The sequence below is a fragment of the Chamaea fasciata genome, unplaced genomic scaffold, assembly GCF_029207755.1.
Source record: "Chamaea fasciata isolate MVZ Bird 193981 ecotype frontalis unplaced genomic scaffold, bChaFas1.0.hap1 SCAF_1, whole genome shotgun sequence".
In the NCBI taxonomy this organism is placed as follows: domain Eukaryota; kingdom Metazoa; phylum Chordata; class Aves; order Passeriformes; family Sylviidae; genus Chamaea; species Chamaea fasciata.
Window position 1 is genome coordinate 1,301,357 of NW_027094086.1, and position 18,780 is coordinate 1,320,136.

The 18,780-nt window shown below is 51.8% G+C and overlaps 3 protein-coding genes and 2 pseudogenes across 3 annotated transcripts; 2 read left to right on the forward strand and 3 right to left on the reverse strand.

Moving 5' to 3' along the window:
- Positions 1–2,540: 2,540 nt before the first annotated feature.
- LOC136300965 (feather beta keratin-like) lies at positions 2,541–3,208 on the reverse strand (the record flags this gene model as incomplete). Its single annotated transcript, XM_066203725.1, has 2 exons — positions 2,541–2,899; positions 3,094–3,208. Coding segments are annotated over 2 exons (474 nt in total), but the record flags the coding sequence as incomplete, so codon positions are not given.
- A 3,430-nt stretch (positions 3,209–6,638) lies between these two features.
- LOC136300970 (feather beta keratin-like) lies at positions 6,639–7,052 on the reverse strand. The gene has a single exon (XM_066203737.1). It carries the CDS (start codon positions 7,050–7,052, stop codon positions 6,639–6,641), a length of 414 nt encoding a protein of 137 aa, XP_066059834.1.
- A 59-nt stretch (positions 7,053–7,111) lies between these two features.
- Positions 7,112–10,400, forward strand: LOC136300703 (feather beta keratin-like). The gene is made up of 3 exons (XM_066203272.1): positions 7,112–7,156; positions 9,735–9,837; positions 10,042–10,400. Exons 1-3 carry the CDS (start codon positions 7,112–7,114, stop codon positions 10,398–10,400), a joined length of 507 nt encoding a protein of 168 aa, XP_066059369.1.
- Positions 10,401–13,247: 2,847 nt separating this feature from the next.
- Positions 13,248–13,906, reverse strand: LOC136300977 (feather beta keratin-like; annotated as a pseudogene).
- A 2,086-nt stretch (positions 13,907–15,992) lies between these two features.
- On the forward strand, positions 15,993–16,659 carry LOC136300987 (feather beta keratin-like; annotated as a pseudogene).
- Positions 16,660–18,780: the final 2,121 nt, after the last annotated feature.

The following is an 18,780-nucleotide window of genomic DNA, read 5'->3' on the forward strand; positions in this document are numbered from 1 at the left end:
GGCACCAGGCAAGGCAGCAGCCAAGGGGCCAGCCCGGGCTGCCTGCACACATGGCCCATCTTCCTGCTCCTTTTCTCCTGCTCCTTGGTTCGTGCTCTCTGCTCTCCCTTTTGGCTCTGTCTGGCTCCCTCTGCTGCAAACTCCTTCTTCCAAGCCAGAGACCATCAGGCATCTCCAGTAGGCTGCTTTCACTGTGGGGCGGGAAGGCCTTGGTTCTCTGGCCAAACCACCTGCAAGCAAAGGACCTGGGATGATGGTCACCCTACTTCCACCTCAGCACAATTGCCTTCCACTGGCTGCTCCTGCTCTTTCACTATTTTGTCTCAATAAATTTTTTTCCTGCATCTCAGTTTCAGATGTCTCTTTTCTGAATGGACTCGTAATAAACTGGGTGTAAATCCTGTTTTGCATTCACTGCACGCAGGGGATCAGGAATCCAGAGTAAAATTGTCTTCCGTTTAAGTTTAGGTTGGATATTAAGGAAGTTTCCTTCATGGAGAGGATTGTTATTCCCGTCACAGACTGCACAGAGTAGTAGTGGCGTCATCATCCCTGCAGAGATTTAATATCCCTGTAGATATGTCACCTGGGGACACGGATTAATGGTGGCCTTGGTAGTGCTGAGGAAATGGTCAGACTTTGTATTGAAATTTTAGATCTTTTGCAACAAAAATGTTTCTAAGATGTGACTGTTTAGCGGGGGATTTTGTAGTCCTGCATTAAGAGTTGTACTCAATGTCAAGAGGCTTTTCCAGATGAATGGGTTCCATGTGTGTTGGTGGCAGCACAGGGAGCAGAGGGCAATGGGGAGCAGCAGCAGAGGAGGGGTGAGCCAGGCCCTTGGAGTCTTGAGTGGTGGCAAGTGCCCAGAGCTGAGGCCACTTCTCTCGCAGGATTTCCCTTGAGGAAATGGTGATTGAGCTCTGTGACTGCACTGTCCCAGTGACTCAGCCTGGGCACGAGGAGAGAGCTGTGGCTGCTGCTGAACTCAACCCTTCTGTGGAACCTTTGTAGCTCCTTCCCATTCCATGCTCCCAGAGCAGCTAAGCAAGTCCAGGTTGCCTGAGAGGGCAGTGAGTGGCCTGAGAGTGGTTGAGAGGCTGTGCCCAGAGGCCGGGGATCAGCGCCCCAAAGTGCAAATGGAGACAAGTCTCAAGGGAAGTAGGTGAAAAGCTGTATCCATGAGGCCAACCCTGTTCAACCTCCTCAATAAAGATGTGGGCAGTGGGGCTGTTGGCCCCTCAGCAATTTGGCAGGTTATGGAGTGGCTGAGGCACCAGATGGTTGTGCCATCAGTCAGAGACACCTGGAGAGCGAGGGTTAAAGGGATCTCCTGAAGTTCAAGCCAGGGAAACATGAAGTCCTGCATCTGGACAGGAAGAGCAGTGAGCCCCAGCTCATGCTGTGGGCTGAGGCTGCAAAGCAACTTTGCTGAGCATGACCCCATGGTGCCGGTGGAGATCAAGGGGAGAACAAAGCCTCAATCCTTTCCTTCCTTGAAAAAGCATCACCATTGTCCAAGACAGATTTCAGACAGTTCTTGCCATGAAGTCAGGAGAAGTGGCCTTTTCTCTCTTTAGGACACTGGTGGGGTCCTGTGTCAGGTGGTGTGGGCAGTTCTGGGCTCCGTGAAACAAGACCAGATCAGGGTGACCAAGATACTGAAGGAGCAGGAGAATATTTCCTAGAGGGCAGTGATTGCTGGGACTCACAGGAGACAAAGCTGGACAGGAGAGTGTCATCAGCATCCCCAGATCCCTGATGGCAGGAAATGAAATCAAGGGAGCCCTGCTGTTCTCAGCAGTGCACACACGTGAAAGAAAAGGGGGAAGGGCAGAAGAGAAAACAGATGGAATTCCATGGGCAAAGAAGGCAAGAATTTTTGCATGTGAGAGCGGACACGGAGTGGAAAAGCTGGTGGACTCTCACTGCTGGGAGAATCAAAACTGAGCTGGCCATGGTCCTGGAAATGCTGCCCTGCTGACTGTGCTTGAGCAGAGGGAAATGAAGCGCTTGTATTCCAGAGTTCCTGCCCAAGTGAATGATTTTGTTCCTCCTGTTTGCTGGGTGGATTCAAGAGTCCTGCTGGGAAGAGAGTTTTCAAGCCTGTGCTGGCACAGAGAGACTCTGCCGGCAGAGCATGGATGGGTCAAAACCTTTGGGGAAGTGGTTCCTAGGTTTGTTTCATGTTCTGGAAGGTGTGCCCTCCTCCCCTGCTCCCAGTGCCTCTCTTGGTTCTTACTGGTGGTGACACCTTTCCTAAGAGAAATGTTCTTTTCCATCCACACCAATGGCCTGTCTGGCATTTTGCTGGGTGAGGATGTGAAACCACTGGAATTCAAAAAGATGAGGAGGCATCTCAGACTTTGATGCAGGAAAACTTTATTGAGAGGAAATAAAAATTAAGACAGGAGAAAGAACTAGAAGGAATCCAGTGTGAGACGCAAGTAGGGCAAGCATCAACTGAGGTGATTTGCTGGCAGGAGCTGTTGCCAGAGCTCTGAGCACATTGCTGGTGTCAGAGGTGGTGCTGAGGGCCCTCAGCAGATGGAGCCGCCCCTTCTGCCGTAGCAGCCCAGGCCTCCCAGGCCATAGCCAAATCCACGGCCATAGCCCAGGCCGTAGCCAAAGCCACCAAATCCCCCAGAGATGGGCTGTCCCTGCACACTGAGTTCACTGCCCACAGCAGCCGAGGAGGTGGATCCGACAGCGGTGTTCTGGGGGAAGGAGGTCATGATGGGTCCTGGCAGGGTGACCAGCACAGGGGAAGGGTTGATGATGACGCGGGAATCCTGGCATTGCAGGGCACAGGGCTCGTTGCAGCTGTTGGCCAGCGGGGTGGGTCCGCAGGGACGGCAGAGGGTGTTGCAGGCCATGGGTGTGGTGTGGAGGGTCCCTGGAAGAGAGGGGGCTGAGGCAGGGCAGGGGTGAGAGGGGGCTTGAGGAGTGGTGATCCAGGAGGGCGAGGGAGTGTGGAGGCTGTTGTGGGTCTGTGGGGAGGCGTGCAGTCTGCTGAGGCTGGGGCTGAGCGTGTTGGCAGAGAGGGTCCAAGGGTGCAGGAGCAGGAGGGTCAGGGCTTTGAGGCTCACCTGGTTGTCTGCAGGAGCAGGAGGAGAAGGCTTGAGGAGAAGTGTGTGAAGGAGAGAGGCTCTGGGCCGGCTTTTATGTTGGTCCTGGAGGGGCGGCACAGCCTTGTCCGATGGCCTTGGGGTATTTTTTAGACGGCAGCTCTTGGCTGGCCCAGCTTGGTGAGTCATTGTGTGGGGAGTGTTTTCATTCACACAGTTCTGCCACTCCAGGTCCTGCTCTGGAGTTTATGTCCATCTGACCTTGGCGGCAGCTTTAATAATTTGGTATTTGTGTGGATTTGATTGTTCAATCTGTGTCAGGGAGGGCTGAATAAACAACCAGAGCCCAGAAGAGGTGCAGTGTCACCAGTGAGGTAATTTTGTGGCTCTCATGTGCTGCGGTTTGTGGGTGCCTTGTGAAGACTTGGACTCTGTTCTCTGCTGCTGGATGTCCATCAGTCCTTGTGTTGCACCCAGGAATGCTGAGGGAGCTGCTGATGTCCTGGGGAGGTCACTCTGCAATAACTTAACAAAGTCCTTGTGCCTTTGAGCGCTTCCTGATGAATGAAGGAGAGCTCTTGGCCTCGTGTTTGAATGGGATCAAGGGAGATGATCCTGCAAAGCTGAGGGTGTTCAGGCTGAACCTGTTTCAGTGTTACGGCCCACTTGGATTTCTCAAATTTACATGACAGTGTACTCTGCCATTTAAACTGTATTCCTTGACATTGTTAAGAAATCCAATAAAGAAACAACAAACTGGGCTTGATCCATTTTTCTCAGGCTGTCTGTGACGTCTATTCACTTATTCTGCATTCAAGCCACAAATTTCACAACTCATAGCATGTAATTGTTAACATTGTGTTCCTGTAAGCAAATAACCATTAATTACTAATGGACAATCAGTGAGCTCCAGTGTCATTCCCTGACAAAGTGGGTGCGTGTCTTTGTAGAATTGTGCAATTCCATATCCTGCTCTTGAGGCCCTGTACATCTGTGGTGGCAACTTTTAATTGTGAGTACTAAGACGTCAATTTTTTCTGTTGATGACTCATGTCAGGAAGGGCTGAAGACGTGACCCAAGCTTTGAAGAGGTGGGGTGTCATCACTGTAGTCACCCCACGACCCTCGTGGTTTGTGGGTGTCTTCTGAAGAATTGCCCCAAATTTCTCCAGTTGTCATAGGCTGATGAGTTCTGATAGGTCTGCCAAGGAGGAGGTGTTGAACCTTCCATTGCCTTCCCCCCCTCCATGCATTTATCCCAGTTGGCAAAGATTGACAGCAGACCTCATCCTTCCGTTTGGACGTGCCCAGTGGGTGCTTGGGTGACACTTGCCTCAAAAGATTTGATGTTTTGGGTCATTGCTGGGGCTGAGTGCGAAGGGGTGAAGCCACTTGTGATTGTCTGAATGAGGATTTGGAGGTTGCCCAGGTATAGGAACCTGAACTGAGAGATGTGGGACAACAGGCGGCTTTTCTTAATGCTGTTTATTGTAGCAGAATTCTTACAGAAGGTATTGCATTCATAATAGGTCACGGGTCTGACAAAGCCACGCCTAAAGCTGCCAGGTACAGCTTGTAGGCAAGGCCGAGGCCAAGTTAGTTCTGCTTACAGTACATTATATATTTTTCTTTGCTGAGTATCTTAATATATAAAACTCAATCAGCATCATACACAATACCTTTACTGTAACCTATAGCCTATCATAACTACTATCATTACCATATTATGTTACAGTTTAAGCTTAAAGTAGTTTTGGGTTTTTTTTCTGCCTTCTTGCAGTAGAAAATTCTTAGACCTTTTTTCTACTTGCTACATTGGCATGTTTGTCTGCCGATGGTATCTTCTGCTTTTCCTAACACCTGTTTCTGCTTGCTAAAAACATCTTTGTTTGTGGTCAACATATCCTTTGCTCTAGCTATAAAACCTCCTTCCAGCTCGACTTAACCTCTGCTTTCTTAGTTGTCCAGAAACTACTGGCTCAGTAATTCTTAATTTAGGCAATTTTTATTCTTCTATATCAAAACTTGCTTCCAGCTCGATTCCACTCTCAGGATCCACAAAGCTTTCAAGGAGCTTTCTGCCAAGCATACATATCTGTGAAACTTTCTTATCGAACTTTCATCTTTCCCAACACCCAGGGTTGTTGGAGGCAAGGATTGCATGATCCTCAGAAACAACCCAGGCAAGTTGAGGTGGTGTCATTGCCCAGTGTGGTGGCCTGAGAAGGGTCTGAAGAGCTGGACCCAGAGGCTTGTGGTCAGTGTCCCAAAGTCCAGATGGCAGCAAGTCCCCAGGGCTGTAGCCTAGGAGTTGGATCATTTTGGCCAACACTGAAAACCTGAGTGATCCTGGACATCTGCTGGAGCTCAACAAGGGCATCTGCCAAGTCCTGTTTCTTGGGAGGGGTCATCCCAGAAAGGAAAAAAAAATATCTGGGTGGCATTTGGGAAAATTTTTTTTCTTCTTTGAAAAAACATTTGCGATTCTGTGTTAGGACGAATGGGGCAGGAAGGATGTCCCTGCATCATAGTGGGAAAAGGGGCCCCAGGTCTCCAGATCAGGGCTGGGGAGAAGTGCTGTGATGAGGCAGGGGGAGGTGACTCTTGGTGCCTTCTGAGCACTGGTGAGGTCCCATGTGAGGTGTTGTGGGCAGCCTTTGACTCTCCAGTGTGAAAATGAAGTCAGTTTAGTGAATCGAGACCAGTTCAGGACCAACAAGATTCCAAAGGGGCTGGTGAATCATTCCTAGAGGAGAGAGAGCTGGGACTCCCAGGGGACAAGGCTGGACAGGGAGGCGTCATCAGTGTGTGCATGTCCCTGATGGCAGAGAATGAAGTCGAGAGTCTGGCTGTTCTCAGCAGTGCACAAGCGCAGGACAAAAAGGCAAGACCCAAGGGAAAAGAGATGGAATGCAATTGCTAAAGAAGGCAAGAATCTTTTGTTGTGAGGGTGGCCATCGAGCGGAAAAGGTGTTGGGCTGTCAGTCTCGGGAGAGGCAATGTGGAACTGTCCATGGTCCTGGAAACCCTGCTCTGGTTTGAGCAGGGGAGTTAAAGCAATTGCACTGCAGATTTCTTGCCCAAGTGGATGATTTTGTGACTCTTTTTGCTGAACTGCTTCAAGAGTCCTGGTGGGGAAGAGAGTTTGCCAAGTGTGTGTGGACATGGAGTGACCTGACCGGAGCTGTACCCAGGAGAGGATGGAAGTGTCCAAGGCTTTGGTGTGTCAGGTGATGGGTTTGTGTCATGTTCTGGAAGGTGCCCCTCTTGTGTTTCCTTTCCTTCTAATTAGCTGTTTTGACATATTTGTGAGGTAAGGCGTTGCTGCACATACCCCAATGGCCTGTTGAGGTGTGCAATGTGCTTGGTGAGGATGTGATACTGCTGGAATGACAAAAGAACAGGAGACGTCACAGTCATTGATGCAGGAAAACTTTATTGAGGCACAAGAATGAAGACACAGGAGACAGAAGGGATCTGGTGTGAGGAGCAAGTAGGCGAGGCACTTTGCTTGCAGGCGCTATTGCCAGAGCCCTGAGCTGGTGGAGTTAGGGCTGGTGCTGATGGCCCTCAGCAGATGTAGCCGCCCCTTCTGCCGTAGCAGCCCAGGCCTCCAAGCCCGTAGCCGAATCCACGGCCATAGCCAAGGCCATAGCCAAGTCCACATCCGTAGCCAAGGCCGTAGCCAAAACCGCGGCCATAGCCAAGGCCATAGCCAAAGCCGCCAAATCCACCAAAGCCACCAAATCCCCCAGAGATGGGCTGTCCCTGCACACTGAGTTCAGTGCCCACAGCAGCCGAGGAGGTGGATCCGACGGCGGTGCTCTGGGGGAAGGAGGTCATGATGGGTCCTGGCAGGGTGACCAGCACAGGGGAAGGGTTGATGATGACGTGGGAATCCTGGCATTGCAGGGCACAGGGCTCGTTGCAGCTGTTGGCCAGCGGGGTGGGTCCGCAGGGAGTGCAGATGTTGTTGCAGGCCATGGGTGTGGTGTGGAGGGTCCCTGGAAGAGAGGGGGGTGAGGCAGGGCAGCGGAGTAGGGATGAAAGGGGTGGTGATGCAGGATATCGACAGTGTGGAGGCTGTTGTGGGTCTGTGCGAAGGTGTGAGGGCTGCTGAGGCTGGGGCTGAGCGTGCTGGAAGAGAGAGGCCAGGGGTGCAGGAGCAGGAGGGTCAGGAGCTTGAAGCTTACCTTGTCAGCAGGAGCAGGAGGAGAAGGTGTGAGCAGAAGTGTGTGAGGGAGAGAGGCTCTGGGCCGGCTTTTATGCTGGTTCTGGAGGGGCGGGACAGCCCTGTCCCATGCCCTTGGGGCATTTTGAGGGCAGCCACTCTTGCTTGGCCCCTCCTGGCAAATCCTGACGCGGGGAGTGTTCTGATTCCTGCAACTCTGCAATTCCATGTACTTCCCTTAAGGCTGTGTCCATTTGACCTTGGCAGAACATCTTAATAGCGACAATTGGTTACCATTATCTTGTTGTTTTTGGTGTGTGTCAGGACATGTTGAAGACTCAGCCAAATCTTTGGAGAATTGGGGTGTTGTCAGTGAGGTCATGCCATGGCATATTAACAACATCTCCCATTTTCATTCTTGTCTCCTGCCTGAAAGATCTCCCATTTTTCTCATCTTGTCCTCATTCTGAGGATACTCCAGTCCTGTCAGCGTCATGATGTCCTTGCCATGCCCTTGGTCAACCATGTCCATGTCCTTGTTCCACTGGTGAGCCCTGCCAGTGGTGGGGACCAGGGCAGTCCACTCCCTCAACCATTCTAAAGCTGAGGAACATGGGTTTCAAGGGTGGATTAATCAATGGATGGGCTGTTGTGCTCCTCACGCACCTTGTTCTCCTTATCCTTTGTGGTGTGCCCCACACTCTGAGGGTCCAGCCTTGCAGAAAAGTGGCTATAATAATTAGCGAGACTGCTCCTCGAAGATGTTTTGTAAATCAAAAGGTTTAATTATGAAAAAATAACAAAGTGACAAAATGTTGCAGAAAACAAATAATAAGCCGAGCACAGGTGCCTGAGACACCTCAGATAACTTGCTGAGACATCTCGAAAAGCCTTAAGAGTGGAGTTCCTTTGTTCTCTCTCTTTAGTACATAAAACCTTAGGTGGGCTTTTTGGCCCTTGGCCCAATGAGAAAAACAACAGTCTTTGAGAAACATTTCCAGGGTCCAATCTACCCTTCTGGGCTGGCTCCGAGCCAATTGCAAAGAGAAATCCACAGAACTTTCCAGTTAACTTCTTAGCATGCCAGAAGGTAAAGTGAAACTCTTTCCCTATTTGGAAGCACCTGCTAAAGGCGTAGGGATTGCGTTACTACAATCCTTCGCCATTTTTCCTTTCTATCGGTTGGTCACAGACCAGCACTGTGACCCTACAGTGTGACCTTGCTGGTCTCAGCAGAGAGCTATAGATGAACCAATGCAAGACTTTGTGGGAGAATGGGATTATTTAGGCTATTCTAGATTACAGGGATTGCCTTCCCGTACCCAGCAGGAAAGGCTAGGAATATAGACAGGCTCTGACTGTTGGCAGCATGGTGGGGATGGAGAGAACATCATGGAAAGGGCAGCTCCTCACAAGCAGTGCTCCTGCAAATCCAGACAATCCTGACAGGGCTGTGATGGTTTGGGGCCCCACTTCACTATGCACCCCAAAACCATGACACACCAGTGCCATGGGGTGATCTCACTGATGACACCCCATCTCTCCAAGGCTTTGGACGTGTCTTCACCCCACCATGACACATGCCATCAACACCTGCCCTTAACCTCTAAGACATTTAAAATCTGCCGCCAAGGTCAGATGGACATGGCCTCAAAAGAAGGATATGGAGCTGCAGAATTCCACAAAGGAATGCCTGCAACATGACAGAGGAGGGAAGAGGACTACGCCTGACCAACCATTAGTAATTACTGGGTTTTGCAAGCAGGAACAGATTATTAGGACTAAAAGAATATCTGATATGAAACCTTATGGCTTGGATGCGGAATAAAGGCATGGAAATCACAGACCAGCCTGTGAAGAAAAAAGAATCAAGCTGGGTTGGTTCTTTGTTTAATGGATTTCTTAATGAGGTCAAGAAATACACTTTGAATGACAGAGTACAGTGTCATGTAAAGATGAGAAATCCAAATGGACCATGACACCATAACAAGTTCAGCTGGATGTGCCTCTACTTTTCCAGATGCTCTCTCCTGATACAATTCAAGACACAAGGCAATGAGCTCTCTTTCATCTGCCAGGAAACATTCCTACGCACTATAACATTTTCAAGTTATTGCAGAGTGACCTCCTCAGGACATCAGCAGCTCCCTCAGCATTCTTGGGTGCAACACAAGGACTGATGGACATCCAGCAGCAGAGAAAAGAGTCCAGGCCTTCACAAGGCACCGACAAACCACAGCACAGGTGTACCACAAAATGACCTCACTGATGATATCTCAACTCTGCTGGGCTCTGCTTGTTTATTCATTCCTCCCTGACACACATTCAACAATCAAATCTGCCCAAATACCACATTTCACTTTAAAGCTGCTGCCAAGATCAATTGGAGAAGGACTCAAGAACCAGTCATGACACTGCAGAATTCCGTGAAGGAAAAGACTCCCCACCTCATGACTCACCAGACTGGCCAGCCAAAGGTTGCTGCCTAAAAAAAGCCCCAAGGCCACGGGACAAGGCTGTCCCGCCCCTCCAGGACCAGCATAAAAGCCGGCCCAGAACCTCACTCCCTCACACTTCTCACTCATTCTCCTGTGACCACAACCAGGTGAGTCTCAAATCCCTAACCTTCCTAACCTTCCTACTCCTGCACCCCTGGTCCCTCTCTTCCAGCACGCTCAGCCCCAGCCTCAGCAGCCCTCACACCTCCCCACAGACCGACAACAGCCTCCACATTCCCTCATCCTCTTTCATCACCGCCTCCCATGCCCCCTCACCCCTGCCCTGCCTCACCCCCCTCTCTTCCAGGGACCCTCCACACCACACCCATGGCCTGCAACAACATCTGCACTCCCTGCGGACCCACCCCGCTGGCCAACAGCTGCAACGAGCCCTGTGCCCTGCAATGTCAGGATTCCCGCGTCATCATCAACCCTTCCCCTGTGCTGGTCACCCTGCCAGGACCCATCATGACCTCCTTCCCCCAGAGCACCGCCGTCGGATCCACCTCCTCGGCTGCTGTGGGCACTGAACTCAGTGTGCAGGGACAGCCCATCTCTGGGGGATTTGGTGGCTTTGGCTACGGCCTTGGCTATGGCCGTGGATTTGGCTACGGCCTGGGAGGCCTGGGCTGCTATGGCAGAAGGGGCGGCTCCATCTGCTGAGGGCCCTCAGCACCAGCCCTGACACCAACCACCCACTCCCTGGAACACATCTCAGGCATTGAGGACGCCTCTCGGGGCCAAGGCTCTCCAAGGGGCTCAGCACTTCCAGCTCCTGCTCTCAGGGCACCAGGCAAGGCAGCAGCCAAGGGGCCAGCCCGAGCTGCCTGCACACATGGCCCATCTTCCTGCTGCTCTTCTCCCATTCCCTTTCAGCTCTGTCCATTCCCCTCTGGACAAATCCCTTCTCCCAAGACAGAGACCATCTGGAACCTTCACTGTCAGGTTCCTTCTGCTGTGGAGCAGGAAGGCTTTGATGCTCTGGCCAAACCTGCTGCAAGGAAAAGAACCTTGGCTGATGGTTGCTCTTCTTGCACCTCCCACCAGCTCCCTTCCTCTGGCCACTCATGACGTCTCACTGTTCTTTTGCCTCAATAAAATTCTCTTGCATTGCAGCATTTGTGATGTCTCTTTTTCCTTCTCTAGTGCACGCACTGGCACACTTTGCTCTTCCGGTGCTTCCCAGAAACCTTTCACTTGCTTGATCCTACACCTGGATACACTAGGGCAGATCTATCCCTGCTTCTCACACAAGCCCCACCTGGGCCATGTTTTTACATTGGATACACAAAAATGTCTCCAGACCCTCCTTATCTCTTAGGCCATATACAGATCCACACGAGCAGGTCCTTATCCTTGGGGCTCCAGAGCTCAGCACAGAATTCCAGTCTCACCAGAGTAGAGCAGAGCAGAGCAAAGGGTGAGAATTCCCTCCTCACCTGCAGCCCACACTGTGGCAAGGAGCCCATGGCATGGGTAGTTTCTGTTTGGTGTGTTCACATGGCCAGGACATGTCCAATCCTTCATTCACCAACATCCCGAGTCCTTCTCCTTGGGGATGCTCTTAATTGACTCCTTACCCATCCAGTATCCACTACGGAGATTGCTCCAATTCAGATTTAGGATCTTGCACTTGGTTTTGTTGGCACTCATTACAATTACACCACCCCATATCTCCAGCCTGTCAAGAATTCTCTGTATGCCATCCCTTCCCTCCAGACAATCAACGATGCTGCTCACCTTGATGTCATTCCCAGTCTTGCTGAGGGGACACTCAGTTGCACTGTCCCTGTGCCTGACAAAAATGGGGAGTGATGATGGTCCCAGTACAAACCTCTATTGGTCACCACTCGTCCCTGTTCTCCTCAGAGACATGGAGCTGTTGACCACAACCCTGTGAGTGAGACCATCCCACCCATTTTCCACCCCACAGCTGATGTTCCAGCTTTCAACTCCACATCCCTCCAGGTCATAGATAAGGATGTTGTGTCACAGGAAGAATTGCTTTGCACAACTCCATGTACGTGATATCAGTTGCTCTTCTGTCATTCACCAGGGATGGAACCTCTTCAGACTTCAGGAAGAATTTGCTCTTCATGAAAATGGGAGCAGCAGCAGGGGAGGGGAGGGGTGAGCCAGGCCTTTGGGGTCTTGAGCTGTGGCAAGTGCCCAAAGCTGTGGTCACTTCTCTTGGAGGATTTCCCTTGAGGAAATGGTGCTTGGCTGAGCTCTGTGTCAGCTGTTAGTTGGCCTGGATATGAGGAGGGAGCTGTGGCTGCTGTTGAACTCAACCCTTTTGTGAAGCCCTTGAGGCTCCTTCCCATTCTACATTATCAGAGCAGCTGAACAAGTCCAGGTTGCCTGAGAGAGCAGTGAGTGGCCTGAGAGTGACTCAGGGGCTGAGGCCAAAGGCTGGAGTTCAGTGGCCTAAAGTGCAAATGGAGGTGAATCTCCAGTACTGCGGCCCAGGAATTGGATCTGTGGGGCCAACTCTGTTCAACATCCTGAATAATGCACTGGAAAGAGGGACTGTTGTCCCCTGAGACGTGTAGCAATCTCAGTAATGGATATTGGATGGGTAATGAGTTGACTGAGAGCAAGTTGATTGATGCCCGAGGAGAAGGGGTGTTGGTGGATGAAAAATTGGACATAACCTGGCAATGTGCACTCAGAGACCAAAACCCCTCCATGTCCTGGGCTCATCCCCAGAGCTTAGGCATCAGGTGAGGGGACGATTCTGACCCTCTGCTCTGCTCTTCAAAAACTGGAGACATGTGTTCAACTCTGGGCACCTGAGGATATGGAAGATATAGCTCTGCTGAAAAGGACCTGTGGATGGACCAGGAAGATAATGAGGGTCTGGAGGAACTGGTGTGCAGCCAAAGTGAAAACAAGATCCATACATGGCTTGTATCAGAGGAAGGGATCGACCTGCATTAGTGTATCCAGGCCTGGGATCAAACAAGCGGAGATTTTGTGGAATAATCCAGAAAGGCAAAGTGTGCCAGTGTGTGCAAGTGAGGGAAAAAGAGACATCACAATGCTGCAATGCAAGAGAATTTTATTGAGCTAATGGAACAGTGGAAGGTCATGAGCAGCCACTGAAAGAGAGTAGCATGAGGTGCAAGTAGGACAACTATCAGCTGAGGCCCCTTGCTTGGAGGTGGTTTGGCCAGAGCACCAAGGGCTTCTTCCTGCACCAAAATGGCAGAAGCTCAATGGAGGTGCCCAAATGTCTCTGGCTTAGGAGATGGGGTTTGCAGCAGAGTGACCTGGACAGAGCCAAAGGGACCATGCAGAGCAGGGAGTGAGAGAAGAGCAGCAGGAAGATGGGCCATGTGTGCAGGCAGCCCGGGCTGGCCCCTTGGCTGCTGCCTTGCCTGGTGCCCTGAGAGCAGGAGCTGGAAGTGCTGAGCCCCTTGGAGAGCCTTGGCCCCGAGAGGCGTCCTCAATGCCTGAGATGTGCTCCAGGGAGTGGGTGGTTGGTGTCAGGGCTGGTGCTGAGGGCCCTCAGCAGATGGAGCCGCCCCTTCTGCCGTAGCAGCCCAGGCCTCCCAGGCCATAGCCAAATCCACGGCCATAGCCAAGGCCGTAGCCAAAGCCACCAAATCCCCCAGAGATGGGCTGCCCCTGCACACTGAGTTCAGTGCCCACGGCAGCCGAGGAGGTGGATCCGACGGCGGTGTTCTGGGGGAAGGAGGTCATGATGGGTCCTGGCAGGGTGACCAGCACAGGGGAAGGCTGGATAACAACGCGGGAATCCTGGCATTGCAGGGCACAGGGCTCGTTGCAGCTGTTGGCCAGCGGGGTGGGTCCGCAGGGACGGCAGAGGGTGTTGCAGGCCATGGGTGTGGTGTGGAGGGTCCCTGGAAGAGAGGGGGGTGAGGCAGGGCTGTGGGGTTGGGGTGCAAGGGTCAGTGATGCAGGAGGTTGAGGGTGTGTGGAGGCTGTTGTCGGTCTGAGGGGAGGTGAGGGCTGCTGAGTTTGGGCTCGAAGAGAGGGGCCAGGGGTCAGGAGCAGGAGGGTCAGGCATTTGAAGCTTACCTGGTGGTCAGCAGGAGCAGGAGGAGAAGATCTCAGGAGAAGTGTGTGAGGGAGAAAGGCTCTGGGCTGGCTTTTATGCTGATCCTGGAGGGGCGGGACAGCCTTGTCACTTGGCCTTGGGGCATTTTGCAGACAGCAGCTCTTGGTTGGCCCAGCCTGGTGAGTCATTGAGTGGAGAGTATTTTCCTTCCCTGAATTCTGCAGTGTCATCTCCTGCCCTTGAGGCTGTGTTCATCAGAACTTGGAGGGAGCTTTTGAGTGAGATTTGGTCTGTGGGAAGATTTGCTTGTTTGATTCATGTCTGGGATGGCTGAATAAACACGCAGACACCAGCAGAGTTGCGATATCATCAGTGATGTCATTTTGTAGCACCCGTGTGCTGTGGTTTGTGAATGCCCTGTGAAGACTGGGCTCCTCTTCTGTGCCACTGGATGTCCATCAGTCCTTGTGTTGCACCCAGGAATGCTGAGGGAGCTGCTGATGTCCTGGGGAGGTCATTCTGCAATAACTTGGAATGGTCCAAAGCATGGGCGAATTTCCTGATGGATGAAAGAGGGCTCTTGCCCTTGTGGCTTGAATGGGATGAAGAGAGGATCTTGGAAAGTAGATCTTGGCTGAACTTGTTCCAATATTATGGTCTATTAAGATTCCTGAAATTCAACCAACAAGCTATTCCATAATGTAAAGCACATTTCTTGACCTCATTTTAGAAATCAAAAAAACCAACAACAAACGCGGGCCCATCCCTTTTTTCCCGCCCCGGTGTGTGACGTCAATTCATTTATTCCCTGTTCAAGCCAAAGGGTTTCGTAACTTATGTCCTGTCAGCCATAATACTGTGTTCTTATTAGCAAAAAGAAGTAATTGCCAATGCACAGTTAGTGAGTTCTTCTTTCCTTCTCTGTCACGATGCTAGAGTTCCTTTGTGGGATTCTGCAATTCCACGTCCTTCCCTTGAGGCTGTGTCCATCTGACCTTGCCGGCAGCTTTTAAGCTGTATTAGAGTTCATATGCTGGTCTTGATGGTTTATGTCAGAGGCTGGGTTGAAGACGTGACCAAAGCTCTGTGGAGATGGGGTGTCATCACTGAGGTCACCCCATGGCATTGGTGTGCTGTGTTTTGTGTGTGTGTGTAGAGAAGAGGGACCCCATTTCCTCACAGAGATTTTAGGCTGCTCTGAGCTTTGCAGGTGTTCTGGGAGTGAGCTTCTGCCCCTCTGATCACGTTCTCTTCCTCCCTACCTTGGCTAGAACTCTCCATGCTCCTCTCTATTCCTGGCCTTTGCCATTGGAGATGGGAAAGCAATCCATGATTTAGGGAGGTGTCCTACGCTCCTCACTGTGTTGATTCATCCAAGGCACTCGTCTCAGCTGGGCCCAGCAAGGTCACACTAAGGGGTCACAGCACCGGGCTGTGACGGACACATCGAAAGGAGACCTCGTGGAGGAGAAGAAGAAGCAGCAGCATGAGGGGAACAATTACTCATAGACTGATTAGTCAACCCTTCAAACCCACTGAAGGGTTTGAGCAGTGTCTGCAGTTTAGAGATAAGGAAGTCGTGTGGGACAGTTGTCAGGCCTTGATAGAAGTCCAGGAACATGACACCAGTTACCATTCCCTTGTCAACAACAGCATTCGAGCAGGGAATGACCTGGTGATACCGGTGGAGTTTAAATGGATCATGAAGTGGCCATGTACCCTCTGATGTAAAAAGCTCCAGCAATTACCAGGACAGGATTAGGAAATACATCATAGGAAAAGTAACACGAGGAGGGTGAGGAAGTCGAGTGCCTTGTAACACACCACTGGTGGGGCTGCAGAGTGCAACAAGGACATGGACATGGTTGACTGAGAGCAATGCCAGGAGACCATGACACTGACAGGACTGGAGTACCCTCAAAACAAGAAGTTGACAGAGCAGAGGGCTCTTTCAGACAGAAGAAGGCAAATGGGAAATGAGGTCATTATGCCATGGCATGTCTTCATCAATGACACATCAACTGTCCTCATGTTGTCTGAATGCTCTACATGTCCTGAAAGGCACCAGCAACAAGATTATGGTCACTAATTCTTGTAATTAAAGGCTGCTGTCAAGGTCAGATTGACACTGCCTGAGGGTCAGGACATGGAATTGCAGAATTGCATGAAAGACAACACTCCTCACATCAGGATTCAGCAGGGTGGGCCAGGCAAGAGCTGCTGCCTCCAAAATGCCCCAAGGCCAAGTGACAAGGCTGTCCCGCCCCTCCAGGACCAGCATAAAAGCCGACCCAGAGCCTCTCTCTCTCACACACTTCAGACTCCTTCTCCTCCTGCTCCTGCTGACAACCAGGTGAGTCTCACGTCCCTGTCCCTCTCTTCCTGCACCCCTTGCACCTCTCTTCCAGCATGCTCGACCCCAGCCTCAGCAGCCCACACACCTCTCCACAGATCCACAACAGCGTCCACACTGTCAATCTCCTGCATCACTGACCCTTGCACCCTCATTCACCAGCCCTGCCTCATTCCCCCTCTCTTCCAGGGACCCTCCACACCACACCCATGGCCTGCAACAACATCTGCAGTCCCTGCGGACCCACCCCGCTGGCCAACAGCTGCAACGAGCCCTGTGCCCTGCAATGCCAGGATTCCCGCATCATCATCAACCCTTCCCCTGTGCTGGTCACCCTGCCAGGACCCATCATGACCTCCTTCCCCCAGAGCACCGCCGTCGGATCCACCTCCTCGGCTGCCGTGGGCAGTGAACTCAGTGTGCAGGGACAGCCCATCTCTGGGGGATTTGGTGGCTTTGGCTACGGCCTTGGCTATGGCCGTGGATTTGGCTACGGCCTGGGAGGCCTGGGCTGCTACGGCAGAAGGGGCGGCTACATCTGCTAAGGGCCCTCAGCACCAGCCCTGACACCAACCACCCACTCCCTGGAGCACATCTCAGGCATTGAGGACGCCTCTCGGGGCCAAGGCTCTCCAAGGGGTTTAGCACTTCCAGCTCCTGCTCTCAGGGCACCAGGCAAGGCAGCAGCTACGGGGCCAGCCCGGGCTGCCCGCACACATGGCCCATCTTCCTGCTGCTCTTCTCTCACTCCCTGCTCTGCATCACCCCTTTGGCTCTGTCCAGGTCACTGCTGCAAACCCCTTCTCCCAAGCCAGAGACCATCAGCATCTCCACCATTGGGCTGTTCCCACTGTGGGGCAGGAAGCCCTTGCTGCTCTGGCCAAACCTGCAGAAAGCAAAGAGGCCTTGGTTGATGGTCACCCTACTTTTACCTCAGCCTGACCTCTTCCACTTGCTGCTCATGATTTTCACTTTTCTTTATGCCTCAATAAAATTCTTTTGTGTTGCAGCATTGTGAAGTGTCCTCGTCCTTGACAGGCACACACTGGCACACTTTTAACTTCCATTGCATCCCACAAAGCCTTCACTTGCTTGATCCCAGGCCTGGATACACTAGTGCAGGTCTATCCCTGTCTCTGACACGAGCCATGCATGGGTGCTGTGTTCACACTGGCTGGACATCAGTTCCTCCAGACCCTCATGATCTTCCCAGTCCACCTACAGCTCTGCTCAAGCATGTCCATGTCTTCCAAATGCACATCTCCAGTCTGAGAAGAGCAGAGCAGAGGGACAGAATTCTCCTCTCACCTGCTGCCCATGCTGTGGGGATGAGCCCAGGATACCGGGGCTTTGTGGTCTGTGGGTGTTCATGGCTGAGGCGTGTTTAATTCTTCATCCACCAACATCCCAGGTCCTTCTCTGGGCTGCTCTCAACCTCCCTCATTGTCCAGTCTGTGGTCATGTTTGGCATTGCTCCAAACCAAGTGCAGGGGCTTGCATTTGGCCACATTCAGCTTCATGAAAATGATAAAATCCCCCTGCCCAAACTGGTTCCAGCTCCTCAGGAGGCCCTCTCTTCCTTCCAGACAACCAACCACACTACTCAGCTTGTTCCATTCCCTGATCTTGCTGAACATCCCACTCAATCCCATCAACCATGTCCCTGAAAAAGACGGGAAATAATACTGGTCCCAACAGGAACTTCTTCCTGTCACCAGTCATCCCTTTTCTCCACACACGTGGAGCCAGTGACCACAACGGCTTGATTTAGACTGTCCTCTTTGAGTAAGACCATCCCACCCATTCCTTAAACACCACATGGTTCAACCACAACTCCACATCTTTCCACACTGAATAGGCAAATGCCTTCTGCTACCGGAACAAATGCTAGGCACTAGTCCAGGTACAGGATATTGCCCCCTCTCCCCTCATCCAACAAGGCTGGAACCAATACCAGCTCATTAAAAGATGCCACCAAGGCCAGACAGACACGGCCCCAATAGCTGGACATGATCCTGGAGAGCTGAGGGAAGCAAAACACTCCCCACCTTATGATTTGCCAGAGATGCTGCCTGAAAAAATGTCCCAATGTCATGGCCAATTGCTGTCCCAAACCTTCAGCCCCAGATCATCCTCAAGGTCATACTCTGGATGTTATCCAGCAGAGTCTTGTCTTCCTTATTCCCAGTAAGCCAGAGATAAACACAGTTCTCTAGTGTGAGCAGAGAAGAGCAGAGAGGAAGAATCTCCCTCTCCTGGAATGGAGCAATCCCAAACGTGCAGGATACAGGATGGGTGAGGAGGGGATTGAGAGCAGTCACAAGGAGGAGGACTTGGGGTGTTAGTGGATGAAGAATTAAATGTGCCCTGACCATGTGCACTCACCAACCAGAAACTCCCCCTTGCATCTTGTGCAGCATGAGCAGCACAAGAGAGTGGGGGAATCTCTACCTCTGCTCGCCTGTACTAAGACCAGAGTTCCGTGTTGAACTCTGAGCCCCCAAAGACAGGGAAGACATGGACCTGCTTGAGCGGATATGTAGAAGGGTCTGGAAGATGATGAGGGTCAGGAGCAACTGGTGTCCAGCCAAAGGGAACACAACCTGGAAGATTATGAGGGGCTTGTGCCAGAGGCAGGGATAAATCTGCCTTAGTGCATCCAGGTC

Coding starts and splice junctions, on each gene's coding strand:
- LOC136300970 (XM_066203737.1), bottom strand. CDS start 7,052: ATGGCCTGCAACAACATCTGCACTCCCTGCGGACCCACCCCGCTGGCC.
- LOC136300703 (XM_066203272.1), top strand. CDS start 7,112: ATGAAAGGGGTGGTGATGCAGGATATCGACAGTGTGGAGGCTGTT. Junction 7,157..9,734: donor TCGACAGTGTGGAGGCTGTT/GTGGGTCTGTGC, acceptor GCCTAAAAAAAG/CCCCAAGGCCACGGGACAAG. Junction 9,838..10,041: donor CACTCATTCTCCTGTGACCA/CAACCAGGTGAG, acceptor CCCCCTCTCTTC/CAGGGACCCTCCACACCACA.